Raw genomic sequence first — 17878 nt, 5'->3', positions numbered from 1 at the left:
TTTAACTGATTTTTACTGAACACCTACAGGGCCAATAGGAGAGGCCCAGTCACAATGACCGAGCAGACTATGAGGAGACAAGGCCCTGGGCAGCCTGCACTCAGCACCACTTGGGGTGCACTGGGTGCCAACAACTGGGGCTGGTGATCTTTCAGTCCTGATGACAAGACAGGGAAGGAAAGCTTGTGAGGACCTCAGGACAGGCAGTGACCCTGGTCGAGGTAGAGGAACCATTCCAGATGGAAGACACGGAACAAGCCATGGTTTAAAGGAAGAACAGCCCATGTGAGCCCAATGTCTGGAGAGATGGGGCGTGGGGGGGGGGGGGGCCAGGGCAGCAATAATCCCACTTTCTCTGTGTCAGAGGTGGGAGAAGGAAATGCTGCCCCTTCCTGTTGGCTCCTACAGGGGTAGGATGTGCCTGGAAAGGGACAATGGCAGGAAATCTTGCTCCATATCCTCCTTCAGCCTGATCCCACTATAAAGGAGCATCTCCTTTTTTGGGGCACCAGCAAAATGGATCTCCGGTGGACCCCACTCTCCCTTTTGCTCCTCTTGCTTGGGGATCCCGCCCTAGTGAGGACCCAGGATAAGCCCAGCTGCCCAGGTAGTGGCCTAACCCCCCGCACTGGGACGCTTCCCCCTTGGTGTGAGAACCTGGACTCTTCTATACGTTGATGCAGATGGTGTAATCCTGCCAGCTCTGGTACTAGCGCACTAACCCCCCATTCTCTTCCCACCCTGGGCCCCTCGGCCGTGCCTCTCCTAGCAGAACCCCGGGAACTGCAAGCCAGCAAAATCGTCCTCCTGCCCAGTTGTCCTGGAGCCCCAGGAAGTCCTGGGGAGAAGGGAGCTTCTGGTCCCCGAGGTAAGAGAAGCCAGGGAGCAGGTTGGGGGCCGGGGTGAGGGAGAAGCCAGCGGACAACGAATGGTGCTAACAAGGCTACGGTCAGGGGGCCAGAGCGATAGTCCAGTGGGTTAGGCACTTGCCTTCCATGCAGCTGACCAGATTCTATCTGGGGCATCCTGTATGGTTCCCTGAGCATACCAGGAGTAATTCTTGAGTGCAGAGGCAGGAATAACCCCTGTGCATCAGAAAACCCCTCAGCATGGCCACCAAACAAAATAAAACCACGGCCTGGGGAGGGCAGGGCAGAGTGCCAGGCTCTGAGTGGCCCCCTCCGCATCCTAAGGTAACCCCTGCCTTGGTGTGGTACTGTCCCCACGTTGCAGAGGGGGCAAATGGGATTCAGAGAGGATAAGGGCATTTCCTTTCTGGGGTCAGAGCCAGGACTGAGTATAGCTGGAGTTTGGTGCCTGGCTCCAAGCCCTCATTGTTTTCTGGTTCTGGGCACGATATGGGACTTAAGAACCCTCTGGGATTTCAGGACCACCTGGAGCACCAGGCAAGATGGGCCCCAAGGGAGAGCCTGGTGAGTGTGGGGTCGGGGTTACTCTGATTCTGCTCCTGAGCCTGGACTTGAGAGAGGGCTGTGGCCAAAGGCCCTCTCTGTGCGTGGAGGGTGGGGGAGTGGGGAGGCCTAGGAAGGGCCTGTACCCCTTTCATTTTGGTGGGCGCGGGAATTCCCCGTGGGGGTACTCAGCCCTCAGAGCAGCACCCCTCCCCCTCTCTTTTGAGCAGGATCACCTGGCCAACTGTCTGAGTGCCCCGGGGGTGAGGCAACGTTCCCAGCAGCCTGAAACTTGGAACAGGCCTTGCTGGGGTGTGGCAGAATCATCGGGCTTGGCCCCAGCCTCGGCAGAACACGCTGCAGGGCACAAAGGGATTGAGGGGGGACACTGGAGTACCCCCCATCAACCCCCGGGTCTGTTCCATTCCCTGGATGGGGGGTCGGATGTCACTTGGCCCCCTGCTCAGTCCGTTTTGTTTTCCAGGACCTAGGAGGTGTCAGGACATTCTGAGCCACGGTGCTACCTTGAGTGGCTGGTACCATCTGTGCCTATCAGAGGGCAGAGTCCTCCGAGTCTTCTGTGACATGGACACGGCAGGGGGCGGTTGGCTGGTGAGTGCCCCACCTCTCAGGCCAAGTCCCAGAGGCCCTTCTTCCTTCTGACCCCTAGGGGGAGCCAGAGCCCATTGGAGCCCAGACATTCTTTGGGCTTGTTTATTCATTCACAGGACAAATATTTGTGGAGCTTCCTGAGGACTGGGACAAGTCTGAGAAGGCATCACAGAGGAAGCGTCATTTAAATGGGTTTTGAGGGCTGTGTAGAAGTTCTCTGGCTAAAAGAGATGAGAAGGACATGCTAGGTAGAGGGAGGGAAAAAAATGCAAGGAAGCAGAAGCAAGCTGAGGATGGAATCAGAGTCCATTGCATGCAAGATGCCTCAGGACATCTCTGAGATCCACCAGGAACGATTCCTAAGCAAAGAGCCAGGAACAAGCCCTGAGCACCACCAGGTGTGACAAAAAAAGAAAACAAACCCAAAAAACAAAACAAACAAAAAAGGAGGCTTAGGGGGGCAGGGGATAGCTAAAAGGATCGTGCGCTTGTTTTGCCCATGGGACCCCTGGGTTGGATCCCAGGCATCGCATGGTCTTTGGAGCAGCCCCTAGCCCAAAGCCCTCCTACACACACCTCAAAACAAAAGGGGACTGGGATTGGAGCTCACCAGTAGAGCACTTGCTCTGTATGTGTGAGAGACCCTCGGTTTGATCCCTCATGCTGAAAAATAAATTATTGAGGAAATGTCGAGGTTATCAACGTATTCACAGGCAAAACCCACTCGAACTCGCTAACAACAAACCCCCAGCCCAGGGTGGGCACCCTCCCACACCTCTCAGCTGCCACTGCCCCTCATTTTCCATTCCCAGCCTGGAGCAGGGGCAGGGTTCCAGCCTTCTCTGCCTCCCTAGGTGTTCCAGAGGCGGCAGGACGGCTCTGTGGATTTCTTCCGCTCTTGGTCTTCCTACAGAGCAGGGTTTGGGAGTCAGGAGTCCGAGTTCTGGCTGGGGAATGAGAATCTGTACCAGCTTACTCTCCAGGGTATGTTCCCAGGGGACCCCCGGGGGCCTGAGGGGTACTTGGCCTCTGGGGCTCCTCCACATCCCCTCCCCTCAGGTACCTGGGAGCTGCGGGTGGAGCTGGAGGACTTTGAGGACAACCGCACCTTTGCCCACTACGCCAGCTTCCGCCTCCTGGGGGAAGCGGACCACTACCAGCTAGAGCTGGGCAATTTCTTAGGGGGCACAGCAGGTGAGTGAGCCTGATGGGGGTCCTAGAGGAGGGGAAGGGGGCGAGGCAGGCTCCTCTGCCTGCACTGCCACAGCCTCCGCGAATGTTCCAGGCCCATCCCTTCTCTCTGCAGGCCTCAGTCTCCTTGCTTGAGGAGTGGCAACTATGAGAGGAACGTGCAGGGGGGAAACTTGGGCTCAGGAGACAAAGAGCTGAGCGTGAGGATTCTGTAGGGTTTCTCTGGTTGGTGTAGTGCTGGATTCACCCGGGGTCTCCACATGCCAGGCTTCTGCACTACCACTGAGGCACACAGCTGGCCCACTGTCCTTTTTTCACTATGAGACTTTGGACACGGCCCTTTCAAGGTAGCGCCTCAGTTTCCCTCTGTAAAATATGGGCATGGAGGCTGGGAGGGGGTTGTGGTAGCCATCAGAGACTCATTGGAGCATGAGCTGTTTCAAAAGAGGAACCAGGAAGGGCATTTTTTTTTTTCCAGAGAAGCATCAACTGTTGAGAGACTTTAAAGAGGGAAGTGGTTATGAGGAGGTGCTTAAGAGGCACCCCTATTTCTGCACGGACGTCAGAGAAGTGCTTCCCAGCTTCCCAGGGCTAGAGCCAGCAGAATACAAAACAACGGAAGGAACTGGGAATTGGGGGAGGGGGCAAGCTGGGGAGAAACTAGTGGATTTGGAATCACAGTCCTGTGTCCAAATCCCCAGGACATCTGGGAGCAGCTGAGGGACCTTGGACAACCCTTTGCCCCTTGTCCTCTGATAGCACTCGGTTGCTCCGCGGCTCTGCTGAAAGCAGGGTGACAGCCACCAACATGCCTCCTTCCACATCTCCTCCCTCTAGGGGACTCCCTGAGTTTCCACAGTGGGAAGCCCTTTACCACCATGGACGCCGACCATGACAGCAGTGGTGGCAACTGCGCTGTGATTGTCCATGGTGCCTGGTGGTACGGTTCCTGCTACAGGGCCAACCTCAATGGGCGCTATGCCGTTTCCAAGGCCACCGCCCACAAGTATGGCATCGACTGGGCCTCGGGGCTCGGTGTGGGCCACCCTTACCGCAAGGTTCGCATGATGATCCGCTAGGGCCCTCACAGCAGCCGACTCGCTTCTCCTGCACAGCTTCAGAGCCTTCGGCGCCTCACCCGAGCACTCCTGTCCATGCTGAAAAATAAAATCACGTTAGTCCTTTCTAGGCTCATGAGCCTCTTTCAGTTACTGGTCAAAACTCAGGAGGGCAGAGTCGGGATATGGGTTCCAATTCTATCCCAGCAAACCTCCCTTCCACTCAGGAAGGCGGCTTTCAGATGCTGGGAGGAGCAAGTAGGGTGAGAGGGGCAGCTGGATGCTGGGAGGATTGAAGGGGTTCAAACATCCCTGGGAGGATGCCCTGGGGCCTCCTAGTGCCACAGGTGGATAGAGCCACACAGCTTTCTCACCCTCTCTGTTGCCCCCTGCCCATCCCTCTCAGTACCTGCTTCTGCCTGACCTCTGGGATAGCCAGATTACGGGCAGGGTAGTTGTGGCAGACTAAGGTCTGGGGTTCTGGGGTTTCTGCCTGTGGTTCTCCTTTTTTTTCCCCCTTGGTTTTTGGGTCACACCTGATGGTGCTCATGGTTCACTCCTGGCTCTGTACTCTGTACTCTGTAATCACTCCTGGTGGTCTCTGGGGATAGTATGTGGTGGTGGGGGGATCAAGTCTGGGCAGGGTGTGTGCCTGGCAAGTGCCCTACCCTGCTGCACTACCACACCAGCTCCAGGGAGTTCTCCTTTGGGTGGGTAAAGGTAAAGGTAAAGGCCCTCCCGTTGATCGTCGATTTGCTCGAGCGGGCCCAGTAACGTCTCCATTGGAGACTTTGTTGTTACTGTGTTTGGCATATCGAATACTCTCGGTAGCTTGCCAGGCTCTCCGAGAGGGGCCGGGGCGGAGGAATTGAACTCGGGTTGGCCATGTTGGCCGCTTGTAAGGCGAACGCCCTACCTGCTGTGCTATCGCTCCAGCTTTGGGTGGGTAGAGAGATAATTGCTGAACTCTTCACAGTTGATGGGGTCATTGTCTGGGTGGAGGTCAAAGGTCAGTCGGGCTTCACCGCAGTGGCGCTACTTTTGGGGGGCAGCGCGCACCCAGCAGTGCTTAGGGTGGCTCTAGAGGTTGTCAGGGGTTCGTGGGACTCCAGCCTTTTCAGCTCTCCGCCCGGGTACTGCACAGCAAATGGGATTCTCGGGAGGCGCCCGGGGGAAAGGTCCAGGCTCCGGCTCAGATGTCAGGTTCCGAGTTCCGGGGAGGGGTTGCGATTCGCACCTCTTGCCTCGCCACGGCCAGGGCACACGGGAGCCCCTGCCGTGCTGGCGAGCAAGGGGCACGGGCTGTTCCGGAAGCGGCCGGGCTCCGAGGTTCTGGCGAGGGAGGAGGAGGGAAGAGGCGAATCCCCGGCCTCTGGGGAGTGGTGCTGCCCCGGGCCGAGGGTGGGGCTTTCCCAGTCGGCTGGGAAAGGGCTGGGCTCCGGCTGCGGGTGAGGGCAGGAGGGCGGGCACTCTCCTTTGGAGTCTGGGTGGCGAGGGCAGCCACACCGAACCCGGGGGCCCTCCACGTGACTCGGATCACTAGATGCCCGGGATTCCCGGGACGCAGCGCCCACTTTCCGATTCTCCGAGTCCGGATTTCGCCCTGGACCCCCCGGAACGGGAGCTCGGGGTGTCCAGGTCCAGGAGGAGACTCCCGAGCCCGAGATCCCTGGCTCCAGGGTGGCCCCGAGTGCCCAGAGACCGGCGCCCCATGCCCGAGCGCCCCCCCACGACGGGGCCGTGCCCGCGGTCCGGAGTCCTGGAGCGCGCGGGCAGTTGCTGGCAGGACCCGCTGGCCGAGGCGCTGAGTCGGGGTCGCCCGCACGCGGCGCCCCCCGGCCGCGGCTGCGCGCGAAGCCGGCCGCTCCGCGTGGTCTACGTGCTGACCGGAGAGCCGCAGCCCGCGCCGGACGGCGAGGCGGACGCCGAGGCGGAGCCGCTGCCCCTGCGCTGCCTGCGCGAGGCCTGCGCGCAGCTGAGCGGACCTCGGCCGCGGCCGCAGCTGCACAGCCTGCCCTTCGGGACCCTGGCGCTGGGGGACACCGCGGCCCTGGACTCCTTCTACAACGCGGGTGAGCGCGGGCTGGGGGCGCGGGCGCGGCGGAGGGGCGTGGCGAGGCCCCTCCGGGGAGACCGCGAGGTGCGTGCCGCGGGGGAACCGGGTGGTCTCAGCATCGAAAGTTGGGGGACCCGGGCGGGGCAGCGATCAAAGTGAAATTAAAGAGATGGGGAGCTGCGCTGGGCACGGAATGGAACTTCAGAGCATCCAGACCCCGCTCTGGGGCTCAGAGTTGAGGCTTGAAGCACCTTGGAGTGAAGAGGGGCGAGACTGCAAACGGGGCAGCGCGTGGACCTGGGCAGTGAGGTTGAAGGACTCAGCCTCTGAATATCGCGCGGAGCTGAGGGGGCGGACCCCGGAGGGTGGAGCTGGACACGGCCGAGCAGCCGCGAGGGATTGCGCTTCGGGGCTCCTAACCCACTGCTTCAAAGCACCCGGCTGGAGAGACGGACAGAGAAGCAAAGGAGCCGCTGGCGCTGGATTAGGGACCCGCGAGCAAAGGTTGCGAGTCGCTAGTAAATGCCGTGGAACGGGCGGGCGGGGGCGGGGCGGGGGCGCGGCCTTGAGGGCGTTGCTCTCGGTGGGCCACGCCCCTCGCCCCGCCTCCGATTTTATTTGGTCATCCCTGACCCGGGGAACCGTGCTGGCCGCTTGCTTGTTGTCTGGAGCTAAAAATTGAGGGCTGATTTGGACTTGGAGGACATAGGCATGCACAACGACAGACAGACAGACAGACACAAACGACATATAGACAGGCCTGCAGCAGCCCTTCAGACTGTCACACTTAGGGAGCTTCATGCTCGGCCGCTCACAGGCCCAGTGCTGGTTCACGCGCACACAGCTGGGGCCCAACCCTTTCCAGAGACGGGATGGACAGCCCTGGGAAGGGAACTTCTGTGTTTGCGTAACTCCTGCATCTCTGATGACTGGCTTGGACAGGCGGGGCTGGGCCAAGGCCTCCCTTTGGGAACAGCTGAGACCTGGGTCCCCGGCTGGAGAGCTTAGCTGGGCATCACAGAGAGCATCTGTGTAAGAGGCAAGCAGCCCTCCCTGGGGTAACTGAGGCCCCGAACGAAAAGGGGCCCCGCTGGAGTCTTAGGGGAAGACAGCCGAGCCAGGGTGGATCCCTAAGCTCCTTCCCCAGCTGTGATGCTGGGGGGGAGGGGGGCGCTCAGGACCCAGACTGGCATCGCCTGTGTGCCCGCAGACATGGTGGTGCTGGAGGTGAGCAGCTCCCTGGCACAGCCCTCGCTGTTTTACCACCTGGGCGTGCGTGAGAGCTTCAGTATGACCAACAACGTGCTCCTATGCTCCCAGGCCGACCTGCCGGACCTACAGGCCCTGCGGGTAGGTGGGGGCAGGCAGAGGGCTGTGGTGGGACCTACCCAGACACCAGCATCTGACTGTCTGTCTTCTGCAGGAAGATGTTTTCCAGAAGAACTCGGTGAGCAGAAGCCATCGGGCCCTCCCTTTAACCTCCAATGTGCCCTGCCCTTTGACCTCCAGCATGACCTCCATCTCCACTGCTTTTCCTGGTCTCCTGAGTGCGACCCCCTCCCCTAGCCTCTTTTTTTTCCCCTTTTTGGGTCACACCCGGTGATGCTCAGGGGTTACTCCTGGCTTGCACTCAGGAATCACTTCTGGCAGTGCTCGGGGGACCATATGGGATGCTGGGAATCGAACCCGGGTTGGCCGCGTGCAAGGCAAATGTCCTACCCGCTGTGCTATTATTGCTCCAGCCCCCCCAGCCTCTTTATGTCCTTGTAACCCTCTGTTTCCCTACTGCTTCCTTCTGAAGTGTCCCTTCCCTGCCATTCCCATCCTCATGCTGATCTCAACCCCCTCTCTGCTTGGCTCTAACCTGGTGCTGATCTCTGACCTGTACTGACTCTTCCCTCCCTGCCCCAGGACTGCATTGGCAGTTACACGCTGATCCCCTACGTGGTGACGGCCACCGGCCGGGTGCTGTGTGGTGATGCAGGCCTGCTGCGGGGCCTGGCTGATGGGCTGCTCCAGGCCGGGGTGGGCACTGAGGCCCTACTCACACCCCTCGTGGGCCGGCTGGCCCGCCTGATGGAGGCCATGCCCACGGACTCTTGGTAATCAGGACCCAGGGAGGGGAGTGGCGGGAGAAGGATGGTACGGGTCCAGCAGGGTGGCATGCCCCACCATGCTCTCTCCCTGCCTTCCCTGCTGTGGGCATCAGTGGCTATTTCCGGGAAACCATTCGCCAGAACATCCGGCAGGCCCGGGAGCGGTTCAGCGGGCAGCAGCTGCGGCAGGAACTGGCGCGCTTGCAGCGGAGGCTGGACAGTGTGGAACTTCTGAGCCCCGACATCATCATGAACCTGCTGCTTTCCTACCGAGACGTGCAGGTGAGGCAGGCCTGGGGCTGCGGGGAGCCCCTAGCCAGGGGCTCTGAGCAGACAGTGCCAGCTCTGCACCCCAGCTTCTGTGTCTGTGAGAGGGGACCATTATCACCATCTCCCAGGAATCTTCAGGCAGTTGGTGGGGCAGACGGGCTTCTTTGTGTAGGGGGTGGGGTCCACACTACCTGCAGGCCTCAGCGGTGAGCAGGGGATCGTGGTGGGAAGATGGGGTGTGGGTGGGACATTTGTCAGGCTTCCCTCGGGTAGGGCTGGGGACCCAGCAGAGGCCATCAGGCACGCTGCCTGTCACGCAGGACTACTCAGCCATCATTGAGCTGGTGGAGACACTGCAGGCCTTGCCCACCTACGACGTGGCCGAACAGCACAACGTCTGCTTCCACTATACATTTGCCCTCAATCGGTGAGTGCAGCGAGGCACCCGGGACACAGGTCTCAGCTATGTCAGGTCAGGTGTCACATAGCTGCTCCGAGGCTCAATGTCATCCCATTGTTCTTGCTTTTTTCTCTTACTGCCATCTCTCCTGTGGTCCCTGCTATTCTGTTACTGCTGGTGGCGGGTGGGGTGGGTTGGTGCTGCCCTGTAAGGTCACTGCTCCCCAGAGTCATCACAACAGGAGCCCCTGGTGTCCGGGTTCCCTATCTTTAGAAAGGTCGGTGCTGAGTGGGGTGCTACTCCTGAAAGAATCAGCTCTTGAAAGAGTCCCCCCTGAGGGATGGAGCTATAGAACAGCAAGGAGGGCGTTTGCCTTGCACGTGGATGACCCAGGTTCAATCCCCAGCATCCTATATGGTCCCCAGAGCACTTCCAGGAGTAATTCCTGAGTGCAGAGTCAGGGTTAGGCCCTGAGCATCGCCAGGTGTGACCCCCCCCCAAAAAAGAAAAGAAAAGCGAAGGGGCTGGAGTGATAGCACAACGGGTAGGGCGTTTGCCTTGCATGTGACTGACCTGGGTTTGATTCCCAGCATCCCATATGGTCCCTTGAGCACCGCCAGGAGTAATTCCTGAGTGAAGAGCCAGGAGTAACCCCCGTGCATCACTGGGTAAAAAAATAAAGGGAGGGGCTGGAGCGATAGCATAGTGGGTAGGGCGTTTGCCTTGCACATGGCCGACCCAGGTTCGATTCCCAGCATCCCATATGGTCCCTTGAGCACCACCAGGGGTAATTCCTGAGCACAGAGCCAAGAGTAACCCCTGCGCATCGCTGGGTGTGACCCAAAAAGCAAAAAAAAAAAAAAAAAGGGAAAAAGTTCTCCCTGTTTAGAGTCAGGGGCTCCTGGAGAGCGGGACAGGGTTCTCAGGCAGGCCCCCAGCCCAGCCCATCTTTCCCGCCCCCTAGAAGGAACAGGCCTGGGGACCGGGAGAAGGCACTGGCTGTGCTGCTGCCGCTGGTCCAGTTGGAGGGCTCTGTGGCACCAGACCTTTACTGCATGTGTGGGCGCATCTACAAGGACATGTTCTTCAGTTCTGGCTTCCAGGAAGCCAGCCACCGCGAGCAGGCCTACCACTGGTAAGGGATACAGGCCAGAGGGCAGCAGGTTGGAGCTGTGGGCATCAGTCCGGTCTGATCTGACTGCCCCGCCCCAGGTACCGCAAGGCCTTCGATGTGGAGCCCAGCCTGCACTCAGGCATCAACGCAGCTGTACTGCTCATCGCGGCCGGCCAGCGCTTCGAGAGCTGTGAGGAGCTCCGGCTCATAGGTGAGTTCCATTCTCCATTCCTCTCCCCAGCACTACCACAAAGGGGCAGAGTAGACAGAGGACACAACAGTAGCTGGCACTGTTCCTCCCTTTGTGTGGGTTTGCGGCCATACCTAGCAGTGCTCCAGAGAATAGGTGGTGTGAGAAATTGAACCCAGGGTTCCTGCATGAAAAGCAGATGCTCAGCCCTTTGAGTCCTCCCTGGCCCTATGATTTGGAAACAGTGTCTGAGTCAGTGTGTAAGGAACAGGGCAAGGTACCAGGGAGTGACACCTGACCCCTGCCTTGTGTGTACCCCCAACCAAAATCAAACCCAAACTCTCCCCTGAGCTCCCACTTCCACCTGGGGATCTTGCCACAGCTGTTTTCACCTGGGCTGGTGCTGTGATTGTGGTTGCACTTACCTGCCCACACTTACAAAGGCCATGGCTCTCCCTCCCAGGCATGAAGCTGGGCTGCCTGCTGGCCCGGAAAGGCTGTGTGGAGAAGATGCAGTATTACTGGGATGTGGGCTTCTACCTGGGAGCCCAGATCCTCGCCAATGACCTTGCCCAGGTGGCGATGGCCGCAGAGCAGCTGTACAAGCTCAATGCCCCCATATGGTAAGTGGTCTGCTGTAGGCATGCCCTGGCAGCTCTGTCCACTGGCACGCTAGCCTGACCTCCCTATTTGGCGATCTGGGCTTTCTCAGTATAGTAGCCAAGATGCCCAATGCCCATGTTCTGGTTACATCCATGCCAGTCTCCTCTCCCTGGCCATGCTAGCCGGGGCCTGGGCAGAACTGAGGACAGGCCTGGCCCGCAGGTATCTGGTGTCAGTGATGGAAACCTTCCTGCTCTACCAGCACTTCCGACCCAGCCCAGAGCCCCAGGGAGGACCCCCGCGCCGAGCCTACTTCTGGCTCCACTTTTTGCTACAATCCTGCCAGCCGCTCAAGACATCCTGTCCCCAAGGGGACCAGTGCTTGGTGAGGTCCACGGGGGTGGGAGTGGGGAGATGGGGCCTGAGAGAAGACAAGCACCTTCTACCAACCTCTCTCACTCCCCAACAGGTGCTGGTCCTGGAGATGAACAAGGTGCTGCTGCCCGCCAGGCTGGAGGTTCAGGGCACAGAGCGGGGGGGCACCGTGACGCTGAGCCTGGTGGAGCCCGAGAGCCAGGTGAGGCTCTGTGCGGCTCCTGCTCCTCACTCCTTCCATGCGGAGTGCTCCAGTCCACACCTGCAGGGGTCCTCACCTGCAACTCACACTGCCTCTCTTCTCACAGGATGCTGGGACCAGCAGGACATTGCCCGTGGCCTCCATCTGCGGTGTGAGGTGAAAGGACAGTTCTGGGGGGCCACCCGCGGGGGCATGGGGCTGTACAACCAGCCTGCCGGTGTTCACTGGGCCTCTCCCTTTCTGCGCAGTGCCTCCAAGCGTGACGGGCGCTGCTGCTTCCTCTATGGACTCCCACCGGCTCAGGACGTTCAGCTCTGCTTCCCCAGCGTCAGCCACTGCCAGTGGTGCGGCAGGGCTGGGTTCCCCAGGGCCGGGAGGCTGGGAAGGTGGGGGGGGCACGCCCCCACCTGACCTAGGAGTGGACGACGTCCCATCCATGCCCTGATCTCCCCCACCCTCAGGTTCTGTGGCCTGATCCAGGCCTTGGTGACGAATCCGGATTCAGAGGCGCCTGCAGAGGAGGCGGAGGGCGTGAGGGAGGTCCTGGAGGTGAGGAAGAGGCGGGGGTGGGGGGGTGTGCTGGGGGCTGGGGGGGGATGCTGAAGGCTTTGCCGACACCCCCCACCCCCGCACTCTCTGCAGTTTGACTATGAGTACACGGAGTCGGGCGAGCGGCTGGTGCTGGGCAAGGGCACGTACGGGGTGGTGTACGCGGGCCGCGAGCGGCACACGCGCGTGCGCATCGCTATCAAGGAGATCCCGGAGCGCGACAGCAGGTAGGGGTCCAGGCACGGGGGGCACGAGAGAAGAATGTCCTGTACGCTGGAGAGGGAGGGAGAAGCGGGGTTCAGGAGCCGGGCATGTGGGCGGGGGCATGGGCTGGAGAAATCTGACTCAGTGCATCCGGGTCTGTGGGCGGAGCGCAGGGACCCGTGGGCTGTCTGCCCTTTGGCCAGGTCTGGGGGCCCGGCTGGTCCTGGCTCCTGGCATGGCTGGTTCTGGAACTGGGGAAGCCTCCCCTCGCCCCCAGATTCTCTCAGCCCCTGCATGAAGAGATCGCGCTGCACAGACGCCTGCGCCACAAGAACATCGTGCGCTATCTGGGCTCAGCCAGCCAGGGCGGCTACCTCAAGATCTTCATGGAGGAAGTGCCGGGAGGTACCTGGAGAAGCCTGGGAGGAGCCAGGGAGGGGTGCAGGCAGTCCTAGGGGAAGATGAACCCTAGCATTTGTGTGGGTGTCGTGGGCTACAATTAGTTGAGACTGTGTGGTGCTTTGACGAGTCTGTATGCCTGGGCATCTTGCAAAGAGCTGTGGGTTGAAATCATGTGGGTGCCAGTAATGAACTTGGACTCTCTGTGGCCCAGGAAGTCTGTCCTCTTTGCTGCGGTCGGTGTGGGGCCCCCTGCAGGACAATGAGAGCACCATCAGTTTCTACACACGCCAAATCCTGCAGGGACTAAGCTACCTACACGACAACCGCATCGTGCACCGAGACATCAAGGTGAGCCCAGGGCGGGCTGGTCTGTCCTGGTCTTCAGTGGAGACACAGGGACAGACAGCTGGCCCTTTGCAGAGGGTAGGGGAATTCACCAGAGAGATTTTCTGACAAAGGAGAGTGGTTCAATCTCAGCTCAGCTAGAAGCCAGCTAGCTGGGGAACCAATGGGATGGTGGGGATTGGGGGTGGGGAGAGGCTGGTAGAGACAGGGCAGGCAAGGGAGTCCCAGGGTCACTGATATCTTTTTTTTTTTACTTTTTTGGGGCCACACCTGGTGGTACTTAGGTCTTACTCCTGGGTCTGCTCTCAGGGATCACTCCTTGTGGTAATCGGGGGACCATATGCGATGTTGGGGATCAAAGGCTGCATGCAAGGCAAGCGCCCTATCCACTGTGCTATTGTTCCATCCTCAACCACTGGTACCTGGTTATTGGGCTCTACCTAACAGAGGTGGCCACAGGTCACCGATCTTTCAGTGTGCAAGGGATGTAGTTACTGGAGAGGGTCAGTATATACTGTTTCAGGAGCCTGATATTCACGGAGTTTGATGTTCACTCTGCTCAGGGGGACAATGTACTGATCAACACTTTCAGTGGGCTGCTCAAGATTTCTGACTTTGGCACCTCCAAGCGACTGGCGGGCATCACACCATGCACAGAGACATTCACAGGTGAGAGGGCGGGAAGGTGGCCATGGGAGTGCAGACCTGGGCAAAGAACCTGGGGCTGTCCAGGAAACAGTGTTTCTCCTGGCCCAGACTCAAGTTCTAGGGGAATGGACCCCAGGAAGCTGTACTAGGACAGGGGTCAAGTGAGGCTCTCTAGGAATTGGAGAGCTGGTGTGTTTTGGGGTGTTGTGCCTGAATTGAAACCCAAGAGCACTCTGAGCTCTGTGGGCCATTGTAGGCAACGGAGTGTAGAGTAGGTGATGCTGTCCAGACTGGATGATGGGATGGGCTGTGAGGGATGAGCGAGAAAACTCAGGAGAGGCCTGACAACCAGGGTAGGTGATCGGGTCTGTCCCAGATGATGGGGTTCAGAGTGAGTAGAGGACCAGAGGATGATAGGACCCTGGAGGTGAGAAAGGCTCCATCAGCATGACCACTATGTCCTAGGGACCCTGCAGTATATGGCCCCGGAAATCATCGACCAGGGCCCCCGGGGGTACGGAAAGGCAGCTGACATCTGGTCATTGGGCTGCACTGTCATTGAGATGGCCACAGGCCGCCCGCCCTTCCATGAGCTCGGAAACCCACAGGCTGCCATGTTTCAGGTAAGAGCCATGTTTCAGGCTGTGGTGGGGACAGACTGAGCCCCAGTCACCTCTAACCCTGACCCCGTTTGCTCTCCCTGTCCTCTTCCAGGTGGGCATGTTCAAGGTGCACCCACCAGTGCCCAGTTCTCTGTCAGCCGAGGCACAAGCCTTCCTCCTTCGAACTTTTGAAGCAGACCCCCATCTTCGAGCCAGTGCTCAGGCACTGCTGGGGGATCCCTTCCTACAGCCTGGGAAGAGGAGCTGCAGCCCTGGCTCCCCCCGACATGCTCCACAACCCTCAGGTACCACTTGGGTGGAGGGAGGGAGCAAATGTGAGGTAGGGGTGCCATGCAGGAAGATGCCTGGGGGTTTGTCCCCCAGGCTGATGGATTTGTCCCTCCCTCAGATGCTACCTCATCCAGCCCCACTCCTTCAGTGGACTCGACCACCCAGTCCCAGACATTCCCGCGCCCTCAGACACCCTCTCAGCACCCGCCTAGCCCTCCTAAGCGCTGCCTCAGCTACGGGGGCACCAGCCAGCTTCGGTGAGAACCAGGTTTCTGGGATGGTACTGCCCTTGAGGACTTGTACGCCTCAACCACTTGCAAGAAAGGCATTTGGTACTAATCTCCCAGATGCTCTTATTTTTATTGTGCCCCTTCAGTGCTGGGCTCATCTCTATCCCAGAGGAATCAAAGAGCCCCGATACAGTCCTTAGGGCTTAGGGCTTTGTGGGGTGGTGCCGTTCGATGTTGCTGCCTGCCCCCTCCAACAACTTTCACACCCAGGGTCCCCGAGGAGCCCGGGGCTGAAGAACCAGCGTCTCCCCAGGAGAGTTCGGGGCTGAGCCTGCTGCACCAAGAGAGCAAGCGCCGGGCCATGCTGGCCGCAGTGCTGGAGCAGGAGCAGCACAGCCTGGCGGAGAATCTGCGCTCCGAGCAGGAACAGGTGGGCGGACCGCCCCGGCACCCCCTAGTGTTTCAGCATGGACAGGATTTCTGCTGAGGGTCTTCCCCACCTACCCCCGCCCACCCCACCAGCATCTCTTAGCTCAGGTGCGAAGACGTGCTGGACAACCTCTCTCTTCCTTCTCAGGATTCCTGTTTGGGCAGGAATCACGTGCAGCAGCTACTGCGCTGCCTAGGGGCACACATCCACACTCCCAACCGCCGACAGCTGGCCCAGGAGTTGCGAGCACTGCAAGGACAGCTGCAGACCCAGGGCCTTGGGCCAGCCCTTCTGCAGGGACCTCTCTTCGCCTTTCCGAATGCGGTAAGACTGCAGTGAAATGGAGTGATAGTACAGTACCTGCCCCCACACCCCTGCCAGACCTCGGGGAGTGATCCCTGGTACAGAGCCAGGAGTAAGCCCTGAGCACAGCCGGGTGTGGCCCCAAAACGACAACAAAAAATATTCTCGCAATAAGGGCTTTCCAATGAGTAGTTGGGTGGGTTCCCCAGTGCCTCCTGTAACTGTGCAAGCATTTGATGTCGCAAGACTCCATAGGCGCCTTCTCCAGGAAGTCACTGTCATCATCTGGAAAGGGACAGCCACCTGGTCATTAGCTTCCCAGCCCCTCCCCTGACCCCAAGCCCTCCCACTCCACTTGCCTCTGGCAGAATATTTATTTTTTCACTGCCTAGATAAACACAGGGCCTGACTCATCTCTACACATCCCCACCTGACAGGAGTAGTTTTATTTTATTTTGGGGCAACATTCTTTCTCAGCAAGGTGCTAGGTGCCGAGATTCCAACCAGGTTCCAGCACACAAAGCATGCACACTTGGCCTTGGGGGTATCTTCCCAGCCCTTGGCAGGAGATTTCTTAGACCTTCCCAGCTCCAGCTCCATGGTGCTGTGAGGCTCAGCAGTCTCACATCGTGCCTGTCCTCCCTCTCCAGGTGAAGCAAATCCTCCGCCGGCGCCAGATCCGCCCACACTGGATGTTTGTGCTGGACTCACTGCTCAGCCGTGCTGTGCGAGCTGCCTTGGCGGTGCTGGGCCCTGGTAGGTGCGTGTGAGTGTGTGCGTGCGTGCATGCGTGTGTCCCTTTTGGGGGCGTGGCAAACACAAATGAGGTCGGCAGTGGGAGTGGTCAGGGGCAGGCTTTACCTGGGTGGACTTCGGTCTCCCTGCCCCAGAGCCTTGACTGTGCTGGCCTCTGGGGTCCCAACTGGGAATTCTCATCCCGCTTTTATTGTAAGAGGTGAAGGAAGAAGCAATCCCTCCGAGGTTAGAGGAACCGAATAAAGAAGAGGCATCCCAGCCAGAGCAGCTGGAGACGGTGGTCCAGCCCAACCCTGCCCCTGTGGAACCTGAGCAGAGCCCCCCACTTCTGATGGTGCAGTTGAGCCTCTTAAGAGCAGAAACGGATAGGTAAAGCCCCTAGAACTTGTCTGTTGCTTCGCGCTCCATCCTCATGCTGCCCCTTCCACTGTACCCACCCTTCCGCACCCCAACAGACTCCGAGATGTGCTGGCTGAGAAGGAACGAGAGTGCCAGGTTCTGGTGCAGCAGGCTCTCCAGCAGGTGAAGGGACAGGCTGAGAACTCTGCCGTGGCCTCACAGCCCTCAGGTGAGCAGGACCCGGGCGGTGTTCACCTGTGGTGGGTGCGAGGCAGCATCTGGAAGGAGACACCCTGACTCACACCTGACTTCTTGACAGCGGCTCTCCTGGGGGACCAGAACCTGGTGCAGTGGCTACAGGAACTGAACGTGGATGCAGGAACCATCCAGACGGTAAGAATGGTGGCTGGTTGTGACCTCAGCAACCCCAAACTCCATCTTTGCCATCTTTCAGCACCTCTTCCTCTGTCCTTCTGCTGCTGAGAGCCTGCAGAAGGGTCCCTTAGTGTTCCCTCCCAGGCACAGATAAGAATGGGTGTGATCTGCTCCAGCGGGTGTCTAGGCCCAGCTTTCCTGATTCTTTGGTTCCTTGTCCACAACCAGCTCCTGAGTCACCGCTTCACCCTCCACATCCTCCTGACCTGTGCCTGCCGAGACGACCTCATCTACACCCGTATCAGGTGTGTGCTGCGCTTCCCAGGCATGAACCACATCTGTGGCCTCACGCTGGTCCTATTTTCACCCGCAGTGACAGACTGGTGCTCCCCGGAAACAAGGGTCTCAGGCAGGCTGGGTAACGGAGAGAGCCCAGGGCCTTCTGGTAGAGTCACACAGAACTCCTCCACATACTAGGGGAGGGATGGTGTGTCGCATCTGGAGAGCCATCTTGACACAGCGAGCAGGATCCACAGCAGCGGCGCTCGGTTCCCGAGAGGCGGAGTGAAGGCAGCAGAGGATGGAGGCCACACCGAAGGATGGAGAATGGAGAGGACCCCAGCAGCACTGACACATCCCACACCGAGGGGCAATGGGAAGAGATCAGGCAGGTGGGAAAACCAACCACAAAGATGGCCCAAGCATGCCAGGCAAAGACTATTAAACCCAACACTTTTGTATCCTTGGGTCTTAAACTTTTTTTTTCTTTTTGGGTCACACCCGGCGATGCTCAGGGGTTACTCCTGGCTCTGCACTCAGGAATTA

The 17878-nt window shown here is 59.3% G+C and overlaps 2 protein-coding genes across 3 annotated transcripts; both read left to right on the top strand.

Moving 5' to 3' along the window:
* Positions 1-516: 516 nt before the first annotated feature.
* Positions 517-4294, top strand: FCN3 (ficolin 3). 2 transcript variants are annotated; one of them, XM_056123668.1, is made up of 7 exons: positions 517-607; positions 773-868; positions 1389-1433; positions 1897-2024; positions 2879-3008; positions 3084-3218; positions 4053-4294. In XM_056123668.1, the coding sequence occupies exons 1-7, from the start codon at positions 517-519 to the stop codon at positions 4292-4294; spliced, it is 867 nt and encodes a 288-aa protein (XP_055979643.1). The 2 variants fall into 2 exon arrangements, with proteins under 2 accessions (XP_055979643.1, XP_055979642.1); XM_056123667.1 differs by having other exon boundaries at positions 1389-1437; positions 1880-2024.
* Positions 4295-5836: 1542 nt separating this feature from the next.
* Positions 5837-17785, top strand: MAP3K6 (mitogen-activated protein kinase kinase kinase 6). The gene is made up of 29 exons (XM_056123170.1): positions 5837-6345; positions 7540-7679; positions 7753-7776; positions 8241-8431; positions 8539-8707; positions 9016-9122; positions 10060-10230; positions 10308-10420; positions 10863-11022; positions 11225-11387; positions 11472-11579; positions 11686-11735; positions 11828-11923; positions 12041-12128; positions 12222-12355; positions 12610-12737; positions 12946-13082; positions 13643-13748; positions 14193-14350; positions 14442-14634; positions 14739-14877; positions 15121-15280; positions 15428-15604; positions 16234-16339; positions 16537-16708; positions 16795-16907; positions 16998-17071; positions 17282-17358; positions 17531-17785. The coding sequence occupies exons 1-29, from the start codon at positions 5985-5987 to the stop codon at positions 17619-17621; spliced, it is 3906 nt and encodes a 1301-aa protein (XP_055979145.1). The 5' UTR covers positions 5837-5984; the 3' UTR covers positions 17622-17785.
* Positions 17786-17878: the final 93 nt, after the last annotated feature.

Source organism: Sorex fumeus, unplaced genomic scaffold (assembly GCF_029834395.1).
Source record: "Sorex fumeus unplaced genomic scaffold, SorFum_2.1 ptg000047l, whole genome shotgun sequence".
NCBI classification, from domain to species: Eukaryota; Metazoa; Chordata; class Mammalia; order Eulipotyphla; family Soricidae; genus Sorex; species Sorex fumeus.
This window is presented reverse-complemented; position numbering and strand designations above follow the sequence as displayed.